The 17941-nt window shown below is 46.3% G+C and overlaps 1 protein-coding gene across 1 annotated transcript; it reads right to left on the reverse strand.

Moving 5' to 3' along the window:
• Positions 1–818: 818 nt before the first annotated feature.
• Positions 819–12391, reverse strand: CUNH16orf46 (chromosome unknown C16orf46 homolog). The gene is given in 6 exon segments (XM_040443205.1): positions 819–2235; positions 2237–3006; positions 5735–5982; positions 7308–7377; positions 8750–8833; positions 12330–12391. Coding segments are annotated over 3 exon segments (1167 nt in total). The 5' UTR covers positions 5945–5982; positions 7308–7377; positions 8750–8833; positions 12330–12391; the 3' UTR covers positions 819–2048.
• Between the last annotated feature and the right edge of the window lie 5550 nt (positions 12392–17941).

A 17941-nucleotide genomic window follows, 5' to 3' on the forward strand; every position in this document is an offset into this window, starting at 1 on the left:
TCCCCCACTCACGCTCTGTCTCTCTCAAAAATAAACAAGCATTAGACTTGGACATCAAAGACCAGTCTGGATGTCCTGATTTAATCTGAATGGAAACAGGCAAAACCTGGAGTGATTTTTCTCCACAGAAAACAAGCTAAGCCCAGGCTAATGCAAATAAGGTCCCAGAGGAGTTTAATCAGGTTAATTGAAAAATTACCTAAAGAGATGCCAAATTCGAAACGTGCCTATCTATTCACAGAGGAGTCTCCTAGTCAATATTTTGTTGGCCAAACTATTTGCTTAAAAGGAAGGATACTACAAATCTTTGAATTTGGGCCCTTCCTTTGTTGAGACCTGCCCTCCTCTTAATTTTAAAGTATTATGTTTAACCCCAAATCAATAGAATTTATAACCCTTATCTCAGCAAAAGAATTTTTCTTAGGAAAAAAATGCTCTGTTTTAACTTAGATCAGTGTTTTCAGACTGCCTCGAGATCTCAAAATGTAAACACCTCTGGGCTGACTGGGCGAGGCTCTGTCCCTCACCTGCGCTGGTAGAGGCTTCCCTCCCGAGACACTCTTGCCTGTTTTACGTGTACTGAGCTTAGTCCTCATCCTGCTCTTTAAAAGAGGGGGTTTGCAGAGCCATTGACTTAGGTGGGCGGGGGCCAGAGCCGGAGGGCCCTCATGCAGCATCGGGTCCAACACCGCCACGGTCCAGACACAGTGGGAAACCAGAGTGGCTTCCTGGGGGCAGAATCCAGATGGTTTCTTCACTCAGGGAAGGGGTGGGCAGGACCTAAAAACTGCCTCTAAAGTATAAAGAAGCGTCCAATCTCTGTAGGCAAAATACAGCTTTTAATGACCGCTGTACTACAGCCATTTCTGGATTTCCAGTGTTCTGCAAAAACCACGAAACAGAAAAGGAAATAAACACCTAAACTAGAGACATTACAAAGACCAAAGCAGATGTTTACGAACACAGTCATATGTTCTGTCTACCCATCATGTGGGGGGACAGGAAGTCCAGAGTTCCAAGTACAACCTATCTTAAGCAAATGCAAACTACGTAATTACAGAGCAGCTAAGTGGTTACTCATATTACAAAATGGTTTTTCGGAGCATTTCTCTACATAGCGTGGTCACTTGGCACTGAAAATATAACTCATTTACAAATGTTTAATTTATATACAACTTTGGGAAACACGCATTGGGGTAAAATGAGGGAAGAAGGAGGACAGGGGAAGGGAGAAAGTAACATCCCTATTCCGTGTCTGTCTGGAGTTGTACAGTTCCCAAATATTAGACGAAGGTAAGGCTGGAGGAAGCTTGAAGGGTGGCAATAATAATCACAGCAACATTTAAAAAAAAATTATTCTTAACCTGCTTCCCAAGATGGACTTTATAGACCTCACGTGGCTAAAACTTTTCCAGACGTGGAGACTAGCATGAGGCTATAAGTACATGAAACCCTGGCACACGCAGCATGTCGTGGGTATGGTATATCCATGGATATAAGGTTAGGACACCTTGGACACAAGGATATTCATTTGGACATAGGCTGGAGTTATCTAAGAAAGCAATGTTCCAGATCTTTGTTGCAAGAGAAAATGAAGCAACAAATCGATATCTGCCTGGTTCAAGAGATCAGGAAATAATTTGGTCTAAACGAGCCCTGACACTAAGCTTAAGGCATTGGGGTGGGGAGGAGAGAGCCCCTGCCAGTTGGCTCAGGGCTGACACGGGCATCACTGAGGGATGGTCCTTCAGAGTCCCCGCCATCCGCACGGCTTCCAGTGGGGAGTAGAGAGACGAGGCAGGCAGAGGCAAGAATGGCATTACCCGTTTGCATTGTGTAAGTGGCTAGGCAGCAGAAGCAGGTGACACATGCATATGGGAGCTTTGAGAATAAGTCAGAACCCATACAGTGAGGTTCAATTTCCCCTGGTTCTACTACCAAAAAAAGGACAGGGGAAGGGAGGGTGGGACGGGGCGGGAGAGAGAGACAGGGAGAGGATGAATGAACTTCAAACAGTGGTCATTCCCAGGGAACTCCATTGTGGCAACTCAGAGGAGTCTGTGAGTGGAGACAGGAATAACAACTCTGCTCACTGTGAGGGAGGGCAAGAGAGTTTCCGGGAACACGTTGGTCTCCAACGTTTTGGGCCTGTTTTCCTGCTTGGCCTCCGTGAGAACGAGCTTTTGGGTGTTCACGGCAGGTCTTGGCTCCCTGGCTTTGAATTTGGCTTTGTAGTTTCTGCAAAAGCTGCACGGCGGCCAGACAGCGCACGTTGCCGGGATTGGGAGGGCACACCAGGTGTTTCTCAGGCAGGAAGGACCAGTGCAGGCAGCCCCTCTCGTGATCCGCCAGCAGGGGTGCGGGGGCCGCCCGGGGAGGGAAAGGCAATGTGTCATTGACCTTAGGGTGCTTGGCCAGCTCAAGAGGTCTCTTTTCACCTTTCCCGTCAACCCTTTTCAGTCCACACGCACAAGCCACACACTCATCCTTTTCCACACTCAGCACCTTCTCTTCTGGCTGCAAGAAAAAGTTCTTACTCTTCTTACCCAGAACATCCAAGCCGTATGGGGGTGAAGCCTTCAGGGGAGGTAGGACTAAAAGGGCCCTGGAAGTCAAGGAGTCTGAGATGGAGGGACCTTGGCCCGGGCCCTTGCCCCTAATAGCCTCAGGGGTGGCCCAGTCTTCCTTGCACCAAATAAACTCCTTTATTTGCAGACTTTTTTTCTCTCCCTGACTGGAAGTGGGAAAGCAGATCTTGCTAAGCTCCCTGGAGGCAGTGGTGGGGCCTCGGCGGGTCCCCTGAGTCTGGGAGGGGCTGCCTTGAGCCTTCTCCAGACCCACAGACCCCAACTTCCCCACCTCCGACTGAGGCCCGGCCTCAGAACTCCCTTGGGAGAGACTGACACAGAGTAAGCAGCTGCTGGCACTTTCTCTCACCCTCGTCTTTTTAAGCTTCTTCCTGGACCAGATGCAGGCCGTTGGAGATGTCCTTCCCCAGCCTTGCACCTGCAAATACAGCAGCATGTTACTCCCGGCCGAGCTGCTCAAATCTAGCTGCCCCAGCTCTGGACACATCCCTATTTGGGCCATCCTATTTGACCTGATACTTTTCTTAAAACTGACTCACCATTTTTAAAAAATTTTCACTCTATTTTAGCCTCATACTAAGTGATAGTATTGGTAATAGCATTTGTAGGAGTATTTGTTAATCTGAAACACTAGCAATAGGGTTTAATACTAAAATACTAGGCAAAAATACCGTACATGGGCATCTTGATGTGCTGGCTATATACTTTTTCAGATGCACATTAAAATAAAGCCAGAGCTCTTAAAATCAGAACTGTTTGTATTTATGGGGCACCTGGGTGGCTCAGTCAGTTAAGCATCCAATTCTTGGTTTTGGCTCAGGTCACAATCCCAGAGTAATCTGGAACTTTGATCTTTCTACGGATGTTTACAGATGTTCTGTCTCATCTACTAAACAGGTGTGCCTGATGAGTCAGCAAATGTCCTCCACCTCCTTGACCCTAAGTCACCAGAGCTGCTGCGTAAACTCCAGATCCCTGAGCTTCACCCCAACACACTAAGCCCATACTCAGAAGATGGACTTGGGCAGGGGGTTTTTAAAAAGCACCCCATGTGAGCCTTGGGTTGAGGCTGGTACAAAGCATTTGGATCTCCAGGGTGTTCAGGTGGCCTGACAGGGGATCCAAGTCCAGAGATGGGGGTCAATGACACCTGGCTCTTTTGATCCTCACAGGTAGGCTGTCACAAGTAGGCTAAATGTTGGCACAAAGGTCCAGATTTCTGCCAGGATCAAGGGCCAAGCTGCAATTGCAAGGTGACTGTGCCTCCCTCCGGAGTCCCCACAGAGCTCCCAAGTGGTGTGGGTGCCCCCAGGGCTCCAATAGGGAGAGACCAACATAGTGACAGGAAAGGCCCCTTGTGCTGGGCCGGTTTGGGCCAGAAGTGAACAGTCCCGAGGCACCCCATGCTGTGAGATCCCTTGGTTCTACACACAGGAACTGCTCATAAATCGCTGCCAGCAGAGTGCTCTCCGTCCTCATTCATGTGCTGGCAGCCAGGCCCCCGGCACCAGCACAGGAAGTACCAAAGGGCCACAAGCCAGTGCAGGACAGGTCTCTGTCACACCTGCTGAGATAAGGCCGCCCAAGGAGCCGGGCAGGGCTGGGTGGCCGGAGAGAGTGAAGGGCAGCAGGTGGTCAAGCGGAAGGAGATGGTGTGGCACGATCATCTTCGACAGACCGTGAGCGGCAAAACATACTCTGAGCACGGGGCACGTGCGGCATTTCTTTCAAGAAAATTCTTGAGTTCTGAATAGCCTTTGGATATGTACACATTGCAAAGTCGTTACTTTCCACTGGTGAACAGAACCTTCTAAACTTGGAAAGTCAGATCCTCAGGTAGAACTGTCTGTAACACTGACTGATCTGGCGGGACCAAGGCAGGGGTGGGTGGTGCCGCAGAGAGAGCACAAGACAAGGGTCCTGCAGACACAGCTCCATCAACCGCCAAGTGGGCTGGGGGGGTTGCTCTGCCGTGTCTTGGCCTCCATTTCCATAGTCATAATTAGATCAGGGTCTCTCAACCTCAGCACTTCTGACGTTTAGGGCGTGTTATGGATTGCATGATTGTGTTTCCCCAAATTCCTATGTTGAAGCCCGAGTCCCCAAAGTGATGGAATTTGGAGGTGGGGCCTTTGGGAAGTAACTAGGGTTGATGAAGTCAAGACGGTGGGGCCCTCATCATGGGATTCGTGCCCTTATAAGACGAAGAGGCGATAAGGGGTCCCTCTCCGCTCGCACCACCAAGGAGGGCCATGTGAGCACAAAACCGGGAAGAGGCTCCCTGCCCAGAACCCAGCCATGCTGGCACCCGGATCCTGGATGCCCACCGTCCATAACTGTGACAAAGAAATGTCTGTTGCGTGAGCTCCCCAGTGTGTGGTATTCTGTGACGGCACTCCTGAACGAACACAGAGCCGGGCCATTCCCTGTGGCAGGGGCTGTCCTGGGCACTACAGGATATGGAGCAGCACGACTGGCCTCAGCCCAGTAGATGCCAGTAGCACCCCCTTCCCCTCATCCCTAGTTGTGGGACATTGCCAAGCATCACCTAGGAATCACTGAACTTGATGCTAATAAAGTTCCGTTTACCTATGGAAGGTCAGATATCTTTGGACATCCTAATGTTTTCCAGTGTGACATCCTTACAGTTCTAAATTTAGGATTCTAGTATTGATTCTAAGAATAGTTTAAGAATAAACCCACGGAGTTATGAGTGGAACCACTAGGACAGAAATCTCATGTCTCTTGGGGAGCTTAGCCCAGCAGTTAAGGAGCTTGGGGTCTGGAGCCCAGAAGAGCTGGATTCGAGCCCTGCCTTGGCCACCAGCACACTCTTTCACATTTTGGGTGCCTCACTGTCCTTGTACCAAAAGTAAGGCCTCAATAATACGTGCCTCATAGGGCTGTTGAGAGGCTGAATGAACTGATGTGTGTAAAGCACTGAGTCCTGTGCTGGCCAGTACTAACTGGCCACAAACACCCAATAAAAGGTGCCGCTATTATCATTATTTATATTGTACCTCTACTCCTAAACTTCCTGTCTTGATCATTTATCGATTTTTTGGGTAATAACTATTTTTGAAAAAAGCGAAAGGCCTGCACCAAAACACAGGCGTGTGAGACACCTCAGTGAAGAAGATACTCACGGCTTCTTCCCATCCAGTTCCGATGACGAAGTCACGGGCTTTTTCGTCTTGTTCAAGCGTAATGTCGCTGATGTGGAGAAGACAACAAACGTGATTCTTCTCGCTTCTTTCATCTGGGCAAGTATAGGTTAATTCCGTTTTTTCTGGGCTTTGAGTCTCATCGTTTTCACTATTTTCTAACTCAGCCGCATTTTCCTGACAGAGATCCATCACTGTGATAGTTGCTGAAGGTTTTTAACATCTTCTTCCTGCAGCATGAAATGAGGGCTGAACTTAGTTTTTAATACTGGTTTCTTAAAGATCAACTCGACAATTCGGGCGAAATAACGTCAAGACACATTCACGAAGAGACCGAGAAGAAATATTACAAAAGCATCCATTGCCAGCTATCGATATTATAAAAGATATGGCCAATTTGAAAGACTAATGGGTTTAATTAAAGATCAAAGTTGGGATCGAGGAAAAGCAGACAGGGAGATGTCAGCTCAGTCTCTATCCCGGATCATGGCATAGAGCACAGCAAGGAATATAGGGTCAAGCACCCCTACCCTCCACTTCAAAACAGTCCAGATGCTACTGTGCTAACACCATGGGAAATGTGTTGAGCACGCGTGCAGCCCAGCCTCTTCTTTCCCTTTCCGGCAACTCTGGACACCAGGCAGAGGCTAGGCAGCATGTGGTCTAGACTAAATCAGTCTGCTCACTAATCTACCCTAATCTACCCTGGATGATTGGTGTTCTTACGAAAAGGGTGATCTGGACACAGACATGCAGAGAGGGAGGCCGTGTGAGGAGGCCCAGGTTGAAGACTGCAAGCCACGGAGGGGGCCCCGGAGCAGATCCTTCCCTCACGGCCCTCGGAAGGAACCAACTCCGTCGATACCTTGATTTTGGACTTCCAGCTTCCGGGACTGTGAGGCAGTGCATTTCTGTCATTCAAGCCACTCGGTCTGTGGTGATGCCATGTCATGGCAGCCCCCGTGCACACTAGTACCCCGCGTGGTGGTAACGGCAGTGGTGGCAGTGATGCTGAGGGTGATGCTGTCTATCCTTAACTGATGTTCTCTCAGGTTGAAAAACGGAACTTGGCATTGATAATCCAGTCAAAGAGATAGGAAAGTCATCATCCTGATCAGGAGCACAGATCTGGTTGCCAAACAGCCAGGGTTCCAATCTTATTGCCAGCTGCACGACCTTGGGCCAATTACCTTTCTGGGTCTGTTTGCTCATCTAGAAGACGGGTGTGCTTATACTACCTTCCTACAGACAGATGCTCCTCCTGGGGACCCCGCAAGTGGCAGAGATGAATCTCAGAGCCTGGGGACCTCCAATGGTCCAGCTGAATGCTGAGGGACAGCCAGCGCCTTCTTGAGCTTTCCTTGCTTATAATGACACAGAGGCCACGGGGATGACACACGTTGCTTTCTCTCACCCTGACGCGATCCCCACCAGAAGCCCACTTGTAACATTTTCTGTTGAGGTAACTTCGTATAACGATATCTGTTTAATTACCATTTTGGCTTTTTCATATAGGCTTAAAGGGGCATTTTGATGCTAATAAAATTCCGCTTACCTATGGAAGGTCAGATATCTTTGGACATCGTAATCTTTTCCAGTGAGACATCAGAGGAAATGAGTGAAATCTGAAGGGGGAGAAAAAAAGGGAAAAAGAAGTGACTGAAAACCAGGAGTGCTATTCTCTTTAGAAACAGAAGCATGATTAAGGGCCAGACTGTGCAAACCGGCCCGGTCCTTTCATCTCGTAAAATTCCACTTCAGGCACGGCTCAGGCCAAGGAAGCTCCGGACCCAGTCCTGTTCTCTTCTGAATTACAAATACATTTATGCCGCACAACCCAAAGGACTTAACAAGTATGCAGTTCGGAAGGAAAAAAGCAGATTCCAAAGCAAAGCCACGTATTTAAACGATAACTGTACGCGTGAGATTAATAGAGAAAAGAGATATTGTTCAGGAGACATGAAGTATCGTTAGAATGTTCAAATCAATAAGAAAAAAAAGTTCTGTGCTTGAAGTATCTCTGCTGGCAAGGTGCTCACTACTTAGAAAGTCTGCTCAATGGCAAAGAGCTCTAATTTACTGGTTCTCAAAGTTGGCAGCACCTTGGAATCATCAGGCCCACATCCTGCCCACAGAGATCCTGATTCTAATTGGTCTGGGCCAAGTCTGGCCATCGCTATCGTAAAAACCACCCTGGGCGACCGTACAACGCAGCAGGGCTCTGAGGAAGATCTTCCTTATAGGGAACCAGCACTGGTTTCCCTGCCCCCTCAATATCCTCCACTTGGCATCCTCATTTTGTGCTCCAGAGCACGGCTCTGTGAGGGAAAGCCTTCCCAGCCATGGGTGGGCTTCACGAGGTCTAGGACACCTCTGAAAATGCTCAAGCACTCTTCCAGGAAGGGGCCCGCATCAGTGTCACAAAGCCGTCTGTGGCTACAAAAGGCTGAAGAGTCATCGATCCGAAGGCTGCCCGATGCCTCAGCTTTCCAACAGCCCTGTGAAAAGGCTGCACGTGCTCTTCTCTCTCTCAGGTTAACCATCTCCAGCTCCTCCGACTATTTGTTGGAGGTCATGAGGAACTGTGAAATCTGAGAGGAGGACAAGATTATCTCTACGTATGTCTATATCGAGACAAAGGAACAGCGGGGGCCAAAGAGGCGGTCTCGGGGAAGGCCCTGTTCTGGAGTCAGTGGAAGTCGGACCCAGTGAGGGTACCAGAAGTGCCAGTCACATCATATTCCAAAGTGCCAAAAGAAACCCAGGTGACGGTAATATTAAATAATAAAAATAAGCGGTTACATAGCTCTTTTTACGCGCCAGGCGTTGTTGTAAGCACTTTACATGTTTGTTATAAATACTGCATTTTGTGAGTACGTGACTCCTTTCATGGAGGATCATGGGAACGATATTGGCTCCTTGTGACCAAAAGCAAAGAATCATCTCTGAAGTCAGTAACCACAGTATCCTTAGTCAAATGGTCAGATTACTGCATACCAGATTGCGATGCTCCTCTGAGACACGGATGTTCAAGCTGGGTCAGGATGCCCCACTACTAAAACAGAATGTTGGTGGTCTTTTCTAATTAGAAAAAAAAAAAAGTCAGTTAGTGGAGAGAACAGTCTTAGTGTTAAATTTTTCTCCAATAATCGTGCCTTCAAGTTGTATTGCCCATTCTTGTCTTCCAGCTCATGTAAGAGATAACAAATAGAAATGTCCAAGAAGCGGGGTGCCTGGGTGGCTCAGTTGGTTTAGCATCCAACTTCGGCTCACGTCACGATCTCATGGTTTGTGAGTTCGAGCCCTGCATTGGGCTCTGTGATGACAGCTCAGAGCCTGGAGCCTGCTTCGGATTCTGCGTCTCCCTCTCCCTCTGCCCCTCCTCTTCTAACACTTTGTCTCTCTTCCCTCTCTCTCTCAAAATTAAATACACATCAAAAAAATTTTTTAAAAAAGAAAAGAAACGTACAAGAAGCAATTAAAGAGCTAAAAGAGTGGATATGTGATTTCTTACAAATTGTATGCACTCTTACTTTGATGTTGAAATGTAAAGATTTGCATGGATGTAATAGTCATATTTTCTGAGAGTAAAATTATGGCTAGTTTACAGATGTGAAGTAAATCAATAGGTCATGCTATTCCACTTTCCTCACTTCCATGGAGCTTTACATTCCTGTAACTGAGAGCTCATTACTTTAAAAGCATCTTTTTTCATTCCACTGGTAGCTCTAAAGATTAGAATGTTCTCAAAACAAGACATCTGCAAGCCTGAAAATTATGCCTCTGAGTTCCTGGTGTTGCTCCCAAAAGCAACATCTGATAATCCTGAAAATAACTGAAGACAGCTATTATTTCTTCAGATGGGAATCTCAAATTCCCTCATCTTAAGAACGCCCAATTGCCTGTCAATGTCTTTAAAATATAGTACCTGGAAATGAGGAAATATAGTACCTTTCAAATGAGTATTTGAAAAATATTTCAAATGTGGTCTGGCGAGAAATGTCTAGTTTGAAATCTGACTCTCTTTGCTCTAAAATCTACACCTACTAATTGAACAAAGATTGCTGCATTTTTTTTTTTTAAGCTATATCACAACCTTGATTAACACTGAGCTTGGGGTCAACTATAACGTCTACATTTTTTTCCCCACATGAATTGTTAATAATCCCTGTCTTCTTCACTCCACATACATGCCGTTAATTTTCTTTTTGAATTGTTTTCTTTTTCTTCTTTTCTTTTTTTTTTTTTTTTTTTTTTGCTATAGACCTCTAAATGGATCTGATTCTTCTAAAATTTTCTCCATGTTGGACCACCAATCCAACCTGCTTAGGTTGGACCACCAATCCAACACCCCACAGTTTGGCCATTCCTTTCCACTTTAACACTCTACTAATTTGAGGGGCATACGTCCTCTTAAGTCACTGATAAAATGTTGGTGAGGAGAAGGTAAAGGACAATGCCATGTGGATATGCCTTGTACTTGGACGTTTATTAAGTACCAACCAGGTGTAAATTCACCTCGCTATACAATTATCTGGCCTACATGTATAAATCTCATCTACAGCATTCTTGATCTATCAATTTAGGCAATCTTTTTTCTTTTAGGTTATTTATTTATTTTTGAGAGAGAGGGAGAGCGTGTGCATGAGCGTGACGAGGGGTGGCAGAATGAGAAGCAGAGGGCGTGGGAGAGAGAGAATCCCAAACAGGCTCCATGCTGAGCCTGGAGCCCAATGCAGGGTTCAATCTCATGTCTGTGAGATCATGACCTGAGCCAAAATCAAGACTTGGACACTTCACCAACTGAGCCACCCAGGTGCACCCATTTCTTTAAAAAAGGAATTTTACCAGGCATTATAGGAATTTACATTTACATTGATGTCTATTTATTTTTAAAATATTTAGGGGTGCTTGGGTGGCTCGGTTGGTTAAGTGCCCGACTTCGGCTCAGGTCATGATCTGACAGTCCATGAGTGTGAGTCCCAAGTCAGGCTCTGTGCCGACAGCTCAGAGCCTGGAACCTGCTTTGGATTCTGTGTCTCCCTCTCTCTCTTCCTCTCCCCTGCTCGCCCTCTCTCTCAAAAATAAACATTAATTTTTAAAAAATTTATTGTCTATGTTAGGGATGATTGTCAGTTCCAAACAGTTCCAATACAACTGGAAGGTTGTGTTGAGAAGGATGTTAAGACTTGGACACTGGAGGGGCCGCCTGGGTGGCACAGTCGGTTAAGCGTCCGACTTCAGCCAGGTCACAATCTCGCGGTCCGTGAGTTCGAGCCCCGCGTCAGGCTCTGGGCTGATGGCTCAGAGCCTGGAGCCTGTTTCCGATTCTGTGTCTCCCTCTCTCTCTGCCCCTCCCCCGTTCATGCTCTGTCTCTCTCTGTCCCCCAAAAAATAAATAAACGTTGGAAAAAAAAAAAAGGCTTGGACACTGGAGGAAAGAGGTCTGTGGTTGATTAACGATGTCAGCCAGGGAATAAAGAGAGGTAGCATGTGCGCCACCTATTTGCCATGGCTTATATAAAAAGATTCCAAATCCTTACTCTAGATTCCTACACCTGGCTGACACATTCCCAGGCAATTAACGGTGAGGGAAATGTTGATGGGCCAGGAGAGGAGGTGAAAAGCCCCAGCGAGGGGTTTAAGTCAAAAGCAAGCTATAATCCCTCAAAACTCCTTGCCACCACCTTGGCTCTACACCATGCCCTACGCCCCACCTCCATCTTCCTGGAAGTTTCAGGTTTAAAGGAATTTTCAATCTATGTCAGAATTTCAGCCAGGAGAGAAAGATGGTTTCCTGGCAGCCTCAGCTGGAATTCTGAATGGATGTTCTGTGGATCCTTAACAATGTATCGAAAGAAGAAATCAATGAATATAAACACTGTGAGGCATGGTAGAAGTGAAGTTTCTTAATACAGAGCTAAGCTTCAGGCATATGAAGTGGTTCAATACGTCTTGAAGATTGGCTTGGGCATGCTGATCACTGGTAATAAAGTTTCTAAAGGAAAATGATTTGAAGACTTCAATCTAATTTACAGTTTTAGAACACAACTTGGCGGGGAGTTGAATCTTTGCCTCAGAGCGAAGCACATGCACCGCTCGCACAATTTGTTCACGTTTTCAAGAGTATACATCTTATCTCTCCATGTTAATTATCTGTGCCTTATACTTATTATGTGTCCACAGAGCACAGCAGCTTTGATGATGCATAGAATGATTCCTAGGGGAATCGTCCCTCCAGATCAGACCTTTTTTACTGCAGTCCCAGTCTCCCAGCTTTCCGCTCTTTCCACCCATTCACTCATTCAGTGCCTATTAGATGCCTAATTCCGGGGATAAAAGAGTAAAGCAACGCCTGTCTTCTGGGTATCACCCAGTTTACAAGTCTACACGAAAGCACAAGTCATCAAATACACGCAATCCACCTGTTGCTCCTAAAGCCTAGGCGTTTCACAGCGGACTCTTCTCTTTACTAGAATAGCCCCTCCCCTTCCCCCAGTCTCCTTCCCTTCTTCCAAGATCCTTCTTTGTTCCTTAGGTAGCTCCTTCTCTTCCTCCAGCATCCAGCAGCTCCTACCGTGTCACAAAAGATGCCTACTCTTCTTTCAAGAGTTGTCCTCTCCAGCAAAACGTCCCCCCTTGCCCACAAGCCCCTCCCCTTCCTCCCATTGCCCCTCCCCCACGGGGCTCCGCCCTCTCTGCGGTTCCTCCCACCGCCCCACCCACATACTCACCGCCCCCCTAGGCCCCTCCCACTCTTATTCCAGCCCCTCCCCCGGCCCACACTACCTCCCCCTTTTGCCTCCCGGCCTCGGCGCGCAGCTTCCTTTCGAACTGGGCAGGGCCTCTCGCTCCGCCGCCCGTGCAGTGGTCCGGGGCCTTGGTCGGGAGGCGGGGAAGCGGCCGCGGCCGCTCACACCCTTCTGTGGGGCCCACAGGATGGAAGGCTCCGGGACAACCAAGTACCCCCACAGCGGGCTAGGGCGACAGTTGCCCCGGGTTACGGACGCGCTGGGGGCGGAGCGGGGCGGTGGGCGGGGCCCGCGGGGTCTGTGGCGGAAGTGACGCCAAGCCCGCTGGCGTAACAAAGCTGAGCGCGGGAGGCGCTGCTGGCTGATGGCCCTGGGCACGTGCTCCCGGCAGGCTCTGCGCGGCTGCGCACCTTCCACGGGAGAGAGGATCCCTGGCCCGAGGTGGGCGCCCGAGGCGGCGGTAGAGGTAAGGTGTGAGCCCGAGCGCGAGTCAGGGAAGTAGACGCAGCGGCTTCATGCCCGCCGGACGCTGGAGTTAGTAACAAGGACCGGCCTCCACTCACAGGCGCGCACTGCTGGCCTGGGCGGGATGGTGCTGGGGGGAGGCGGGGGCTGTCCTGCGCGTTGTCGGATGCTCAGCAGCATCCGTGGCCTCCACTCTTTAGGTTCCCGGCTTTGCTAGCCCCTTCTCCAGGAGAACGACTGCGGGAGGGTGATGCGGGCCAAGTTTCTAGTGGAATCTCCTCGTCCTTAACTTTCTGGCCCCCAGTTGCTCAACGGGTAGGTGCTAGTTTGAATCCACCGGCGGCACGAGGGTAGCACCCGTTGAACTTGTTGCGGTACAGCGCTGTGAGGCGGGCATGGGCATCTTGTAAACGAACGAAGGGAAATGGCCGTGATCACATCCCGAAGTCAGATGAGGAACTGGAACAGTGGAAGGCTAGCCACCCCCTCCTCCTCTCCCTTTGGTCCTGTTACTTTTGGGCACCTCAAGGCGCAACCAAGGCTGGGAACCTGTAACTGGACTCAGCTCAAGTCTGATTCCAAAGCCTGTCTGCTTTCTAGTTTTTTCAAGTGTGAATGTTTGTCTTGTATAAATGCATTAGAATGTCTTTCACAGCACTGTGATTAAGAGGCATTTGGAGAGATGGCTTTGTATTACTGCTTTTGCACCGAACATACCGTATTAGAAAGTCTAGGGAGCCTATGGAAAGACTTGTGTAACGTTGCTCTAGGATGTTACAACAAATACTTTTCTAGATAGGACTTTTTTGGTTATCATTTCTTTACCTACAATATGCATATTTGGATCTTGTTGTATATCACAACCTGGAAGTAAATGGTATGCCTAAAACAATTGTACAAAACTGCGTAACTTCAGAGGCACCTGGGTGGCTCAGGTAATGGTATCACAGTTGGTGAGTTTGAGCCCCGCATCAGGCTCTGCACTTGACGGTGTGGGGTGTGGCGTTTGCTTGGGTCCTGTCACTTTCTCTCTCCCCCTCCCCCGGTCATGCTCGCTGTCAAAAATAAACATTAAAAAGTTACACCACTTTTTGAAAAGTATTGAAAGAAATGTAAATTTAATGAGTTTGATACCCACCAATACTTAAAAATATAAACGAATTAAAAGATGTAAATTCTTCCTTTTTCTATTTATTCATATTTGTATTTTTATTCTTACTACGTAGAACTTTATTCTGACATTTATGGTCAAAGATTTATTGAGCAGTCTTGTCATTTTCCTGTTCAATAAAAGAATAATTTGAAAATCAAACTTAAATTTTTTCATAAGACCATAAGGCTGAAACAGTTCCTTGTTTTTCCGGATTGAGAATTATCTCCATTCCTACTCATCTGACAGACAGTAGGTATGTATTACGTGTTGATAAATACTAAATTTATCAGTATCAGAAGTGTATCAGAATGAAATGGGTGGGGCCGTTCCTCCCCTAGTCCCAATTCATGTATCTGTGCATAAATATCACATACTGCTAGAATGAGATTCAACCCCAATTTTATTTAATTTTTTAATGTTTATTTTTGAGAGAGAGAGGCAGAACTGCACGGGAGGAGAGGCAGAGAGAGACGGAGACACAGAATCCAAAGGAAGCTCCAGGCTCTGAGCTGTCAGCACTGAGTCCGACCTGGGGCTAGAACCCATAAACCATGAGACCATGACCTGAGCTGAAGTTGGACGCTCAACCGACTGAGCCACCCAAGTGGCCACCCCCCCCTTTTTAAATATATGTAACCTGAGATACCTTGTTCATTTGAAGATGCATATGAAAGAGGTTTTGTTATAGCAGTTTCCCCCAAAGTTTTTTTTAACTCCTTTACACACAGAAATCACATAATTATTCACCAACAAAAAAAATGTAATGATCAGCTGACAGTTTGGTTAGGTCTTCACTTCTTATGAACAAAATCTGAAATCACCTGACTAGCAGAAGGATTTGTTACCCCATCATTAAAGCTACTTTCTGTTTCTGGGAAGTATACCAAACATTTAAACTAAGTATTTTACTAAATGACTTTTTTTTTTTTTTTAATTTTTAAAGTTTTATTTATCCTTGAGAGAGAGAGAGAGAGAGAGAGAGAGAGAAAAGAGCATGAGCGAGGGAGGGGCAGAGCTAGAGAGGGACACAGCACCTGAAGCAGGCTCCAGGCTCTGAGCTGTCAGCACAGAACCTGACGCAGGGCTCAAACTCATGAACCATGAGATCACGACCTGAGTCGGAGTCAGATGCCCAATGACTGAGCCGCCCAGGTGCCCCACTCTTAATTAAACTTGACTGTAAGCACATTCTCATAAACACGTGGAAGTTGGAAGATCTGGTAACTGATTTCCTTTGGAACAGTGCCTGCATCCCCATTTGAAATAGGCTAGCAGTCATCACTGTTGAAGTTTAGCAGGTAAAAACCTGATAGGGTGACTCAGTAGAGACATTAAGGAAAAAGTGTGTTTAGCTAGTCATGCTTACAAAAAGCCAATATAGACTGAATCAAGATATCACAAACTCTAGTAGAGTAAGATCCCAGGGTGAGCAAAGGAAGGTTTCAAAAACAGAAAGATGGAGGCAGGACATCATTGAAAACTGTATTTTCTATTTAATTTTGCTGCGAACCTAAATCTGCTCTGAGAAAGAGTCCATTTAAAAGGGAAAAAAACAGAGAAAGGGAAAACACTGATGGGGGTAGGTGGTGAGTAGTAAAGCCATTTGCAGGGAAGAAAATTTAATCTGGGTGTAAAGTGAGGGCCCTCTGAGGAAGGCAGATGTGCGACTGTGTCTGAAACAATACAGTGATTGCTAAGCAATAATGAAGACAGTTACAATTAGCGTAATTTTTAAAACTGAAGGTGAACAGTGCTGGTATTTTAGCCCCAGAAAAATTGGAAAAATTCAGGAATTCTGATTTGCTGAGAGCTTATCTGAAATACCTGCCTAATTTTCATACTGGCACACCTATACAGAGAGCCCTCTAGCAGTTTCTTTCTTAAAACTTAACACTTCAACTTCTTTAAACTCTGAGAGGCGATAATATAATTTTTGAGGTGATAAAAACAAAATCTTTAATACTTCTTGGGTAACCTGTTCCATTTCTTGAGTTTTAATTATCAGCAAGCATTATTCAAAACTTTTTATTAAACTGCCCTATTAAGACCAAAACCATTCAAAAGGAATAGGAGATCAGAAAAGTTAAATTCTGTTGATTTACTCTATGGAGGGCCATTCGATGCCTGTTATATCTGGCAGCATTGTAATAGAAACAAGGGTCAAAATGGTTCTGTATTCTAAATAGCAAGAGTAAGTTGCCATAATGTTCTGCTCTTGGAGAAAACTCAGAGTGAGCCTAATAAGGCAAGTGTGTGTCTTTGGGAAAGGACAGGAGAGAGAATAAACTGCCCATCTCTTTGAGATTACAATCACGGATGTACTTTCACTCTAGGACTGCCATTTTTCCTTGCTTCCCCCCTCCTTTAGCACATTGATCTTCCCTCCCCACCACCCCGATTCCAATTTAAGTATCTTTATAGTAACATGAACTAAAGAACTGAAGAATGAACCAGAAAAGGTGAAAATCTTAAATGACTTCCCAGCTCTTTATGTGTCTTATCCTCTCCACCACCTTTTTTTGTGAAATGGTGGTAGTTACGGGTCTGTCCTTCTTAGCTCTGGCTATTATTTTGATCGTCACAGGTAATGTATGAGAATATCTTCAAAACGAAAGAGTAAATCTGTGTAATTATTACTCATTCCTTATTTCCTAAGCAGAGTCAAATTAATTTTCAATAATTAAAAACTAACAATTATACATACAGGGAGACAGTCATCCAAGATACTTTGGGTACTTTCTTGATAAAGGTGCAGAGATACAGCTCAGCAGTGCCATGGCCATTAAAGGATGGTTTCTTTCTACTGAGGAGCAGGGAAGATTTACCTATTTCCTTTAGGTTTTCACCTTTGCTGTTTATTCACCATCAGAAGGTGGTAGTATTTGAATACCTCCCTCTTCCTGCACCAACTGGGAAAAATGATAGAGGTGTTTGCTCTCGCTGTGTGTACTTATATTAGCAACCTAAAATTATCACTGGGCACTTTAAATTTGCTTAAGCTGCAAAGAATATTCAGTAAGTCGGTGTCAGAGCTCATAAAGTTTCACTATGTCTACTGCTGTTCCCGTTACTTAAAATGGAAACCTGAATGTGGTTTACGTACTTAAGGATGCTATGTGCTATGTTGATCAAACTTTTACCTTTCCTTGTTTTCCTTTTCTGTCTTCTAACTTAGCAGGATAAAAACAAAATAAGTCAGTGCTTTCCTTTTGATTATGTTAAAGATAAGCGAAAAATGGTACTTAATACTATCAGGCAATTAGGTCTTTTTTATTTTTTTTTTAATTTTTTTTCAACGTTTTTTATTTATTTTTGGGACAGAGAGAGACAGAGCATGAACGGGGGAGGGGCAGAGAGAGAGGGAGACACAGAATCGGAAACAGGCTCCAGGCTCCGAGCCATCAGCCCAGAGCCCGACGCGGGGCTCGAACTCACGGACCGCGAGATCGTGACCTGGCTGAAGTCGGACGCTCAACCGACTGCGCCACCCAGGCGCCCCTGGTCTTTTTTATTTGTGACTAAAAGAAAACATGTTCCTGGAACTCTTCACTGTTATGGCTTAAATTGCCTTTTATTTTTTATTTAGTGTTTAAGTGTACTTACTTATTTTGAGAGAAAAAGAGAGGGCTCAAGAAGGGCAGAGAGAGAGAATCCCAAGCCGGATCTGCCCTGTCAGCACGAAGCCTAATGTGAGACTCCAACTCACAAACAGTGGGATCGAGCTCTGAGCCGAAATTGGACACCCAACAGAATGAGCCACCCAGGTGCCCCTATATTTCCTTTACAAGGGGCACCTGGGTAGCTCAGTTAAGCATCTTG

This window comes from Herpailurus yagouaroundi, unplaced genomic scaffold, assembly GCF_014898765.1.
Source record: "Herpailurus yagouaroundi ecotype Mexico unplaced genomic scaffold, PumYag 190, whole genome shotgun sequence".
Classification (NCBI taxonomy): Eukaryota; Metazoa; Chordata; class Mammalia; order Carnivora; family Felidae; genus Herpailurus; species Herpailurus yagouaroundi.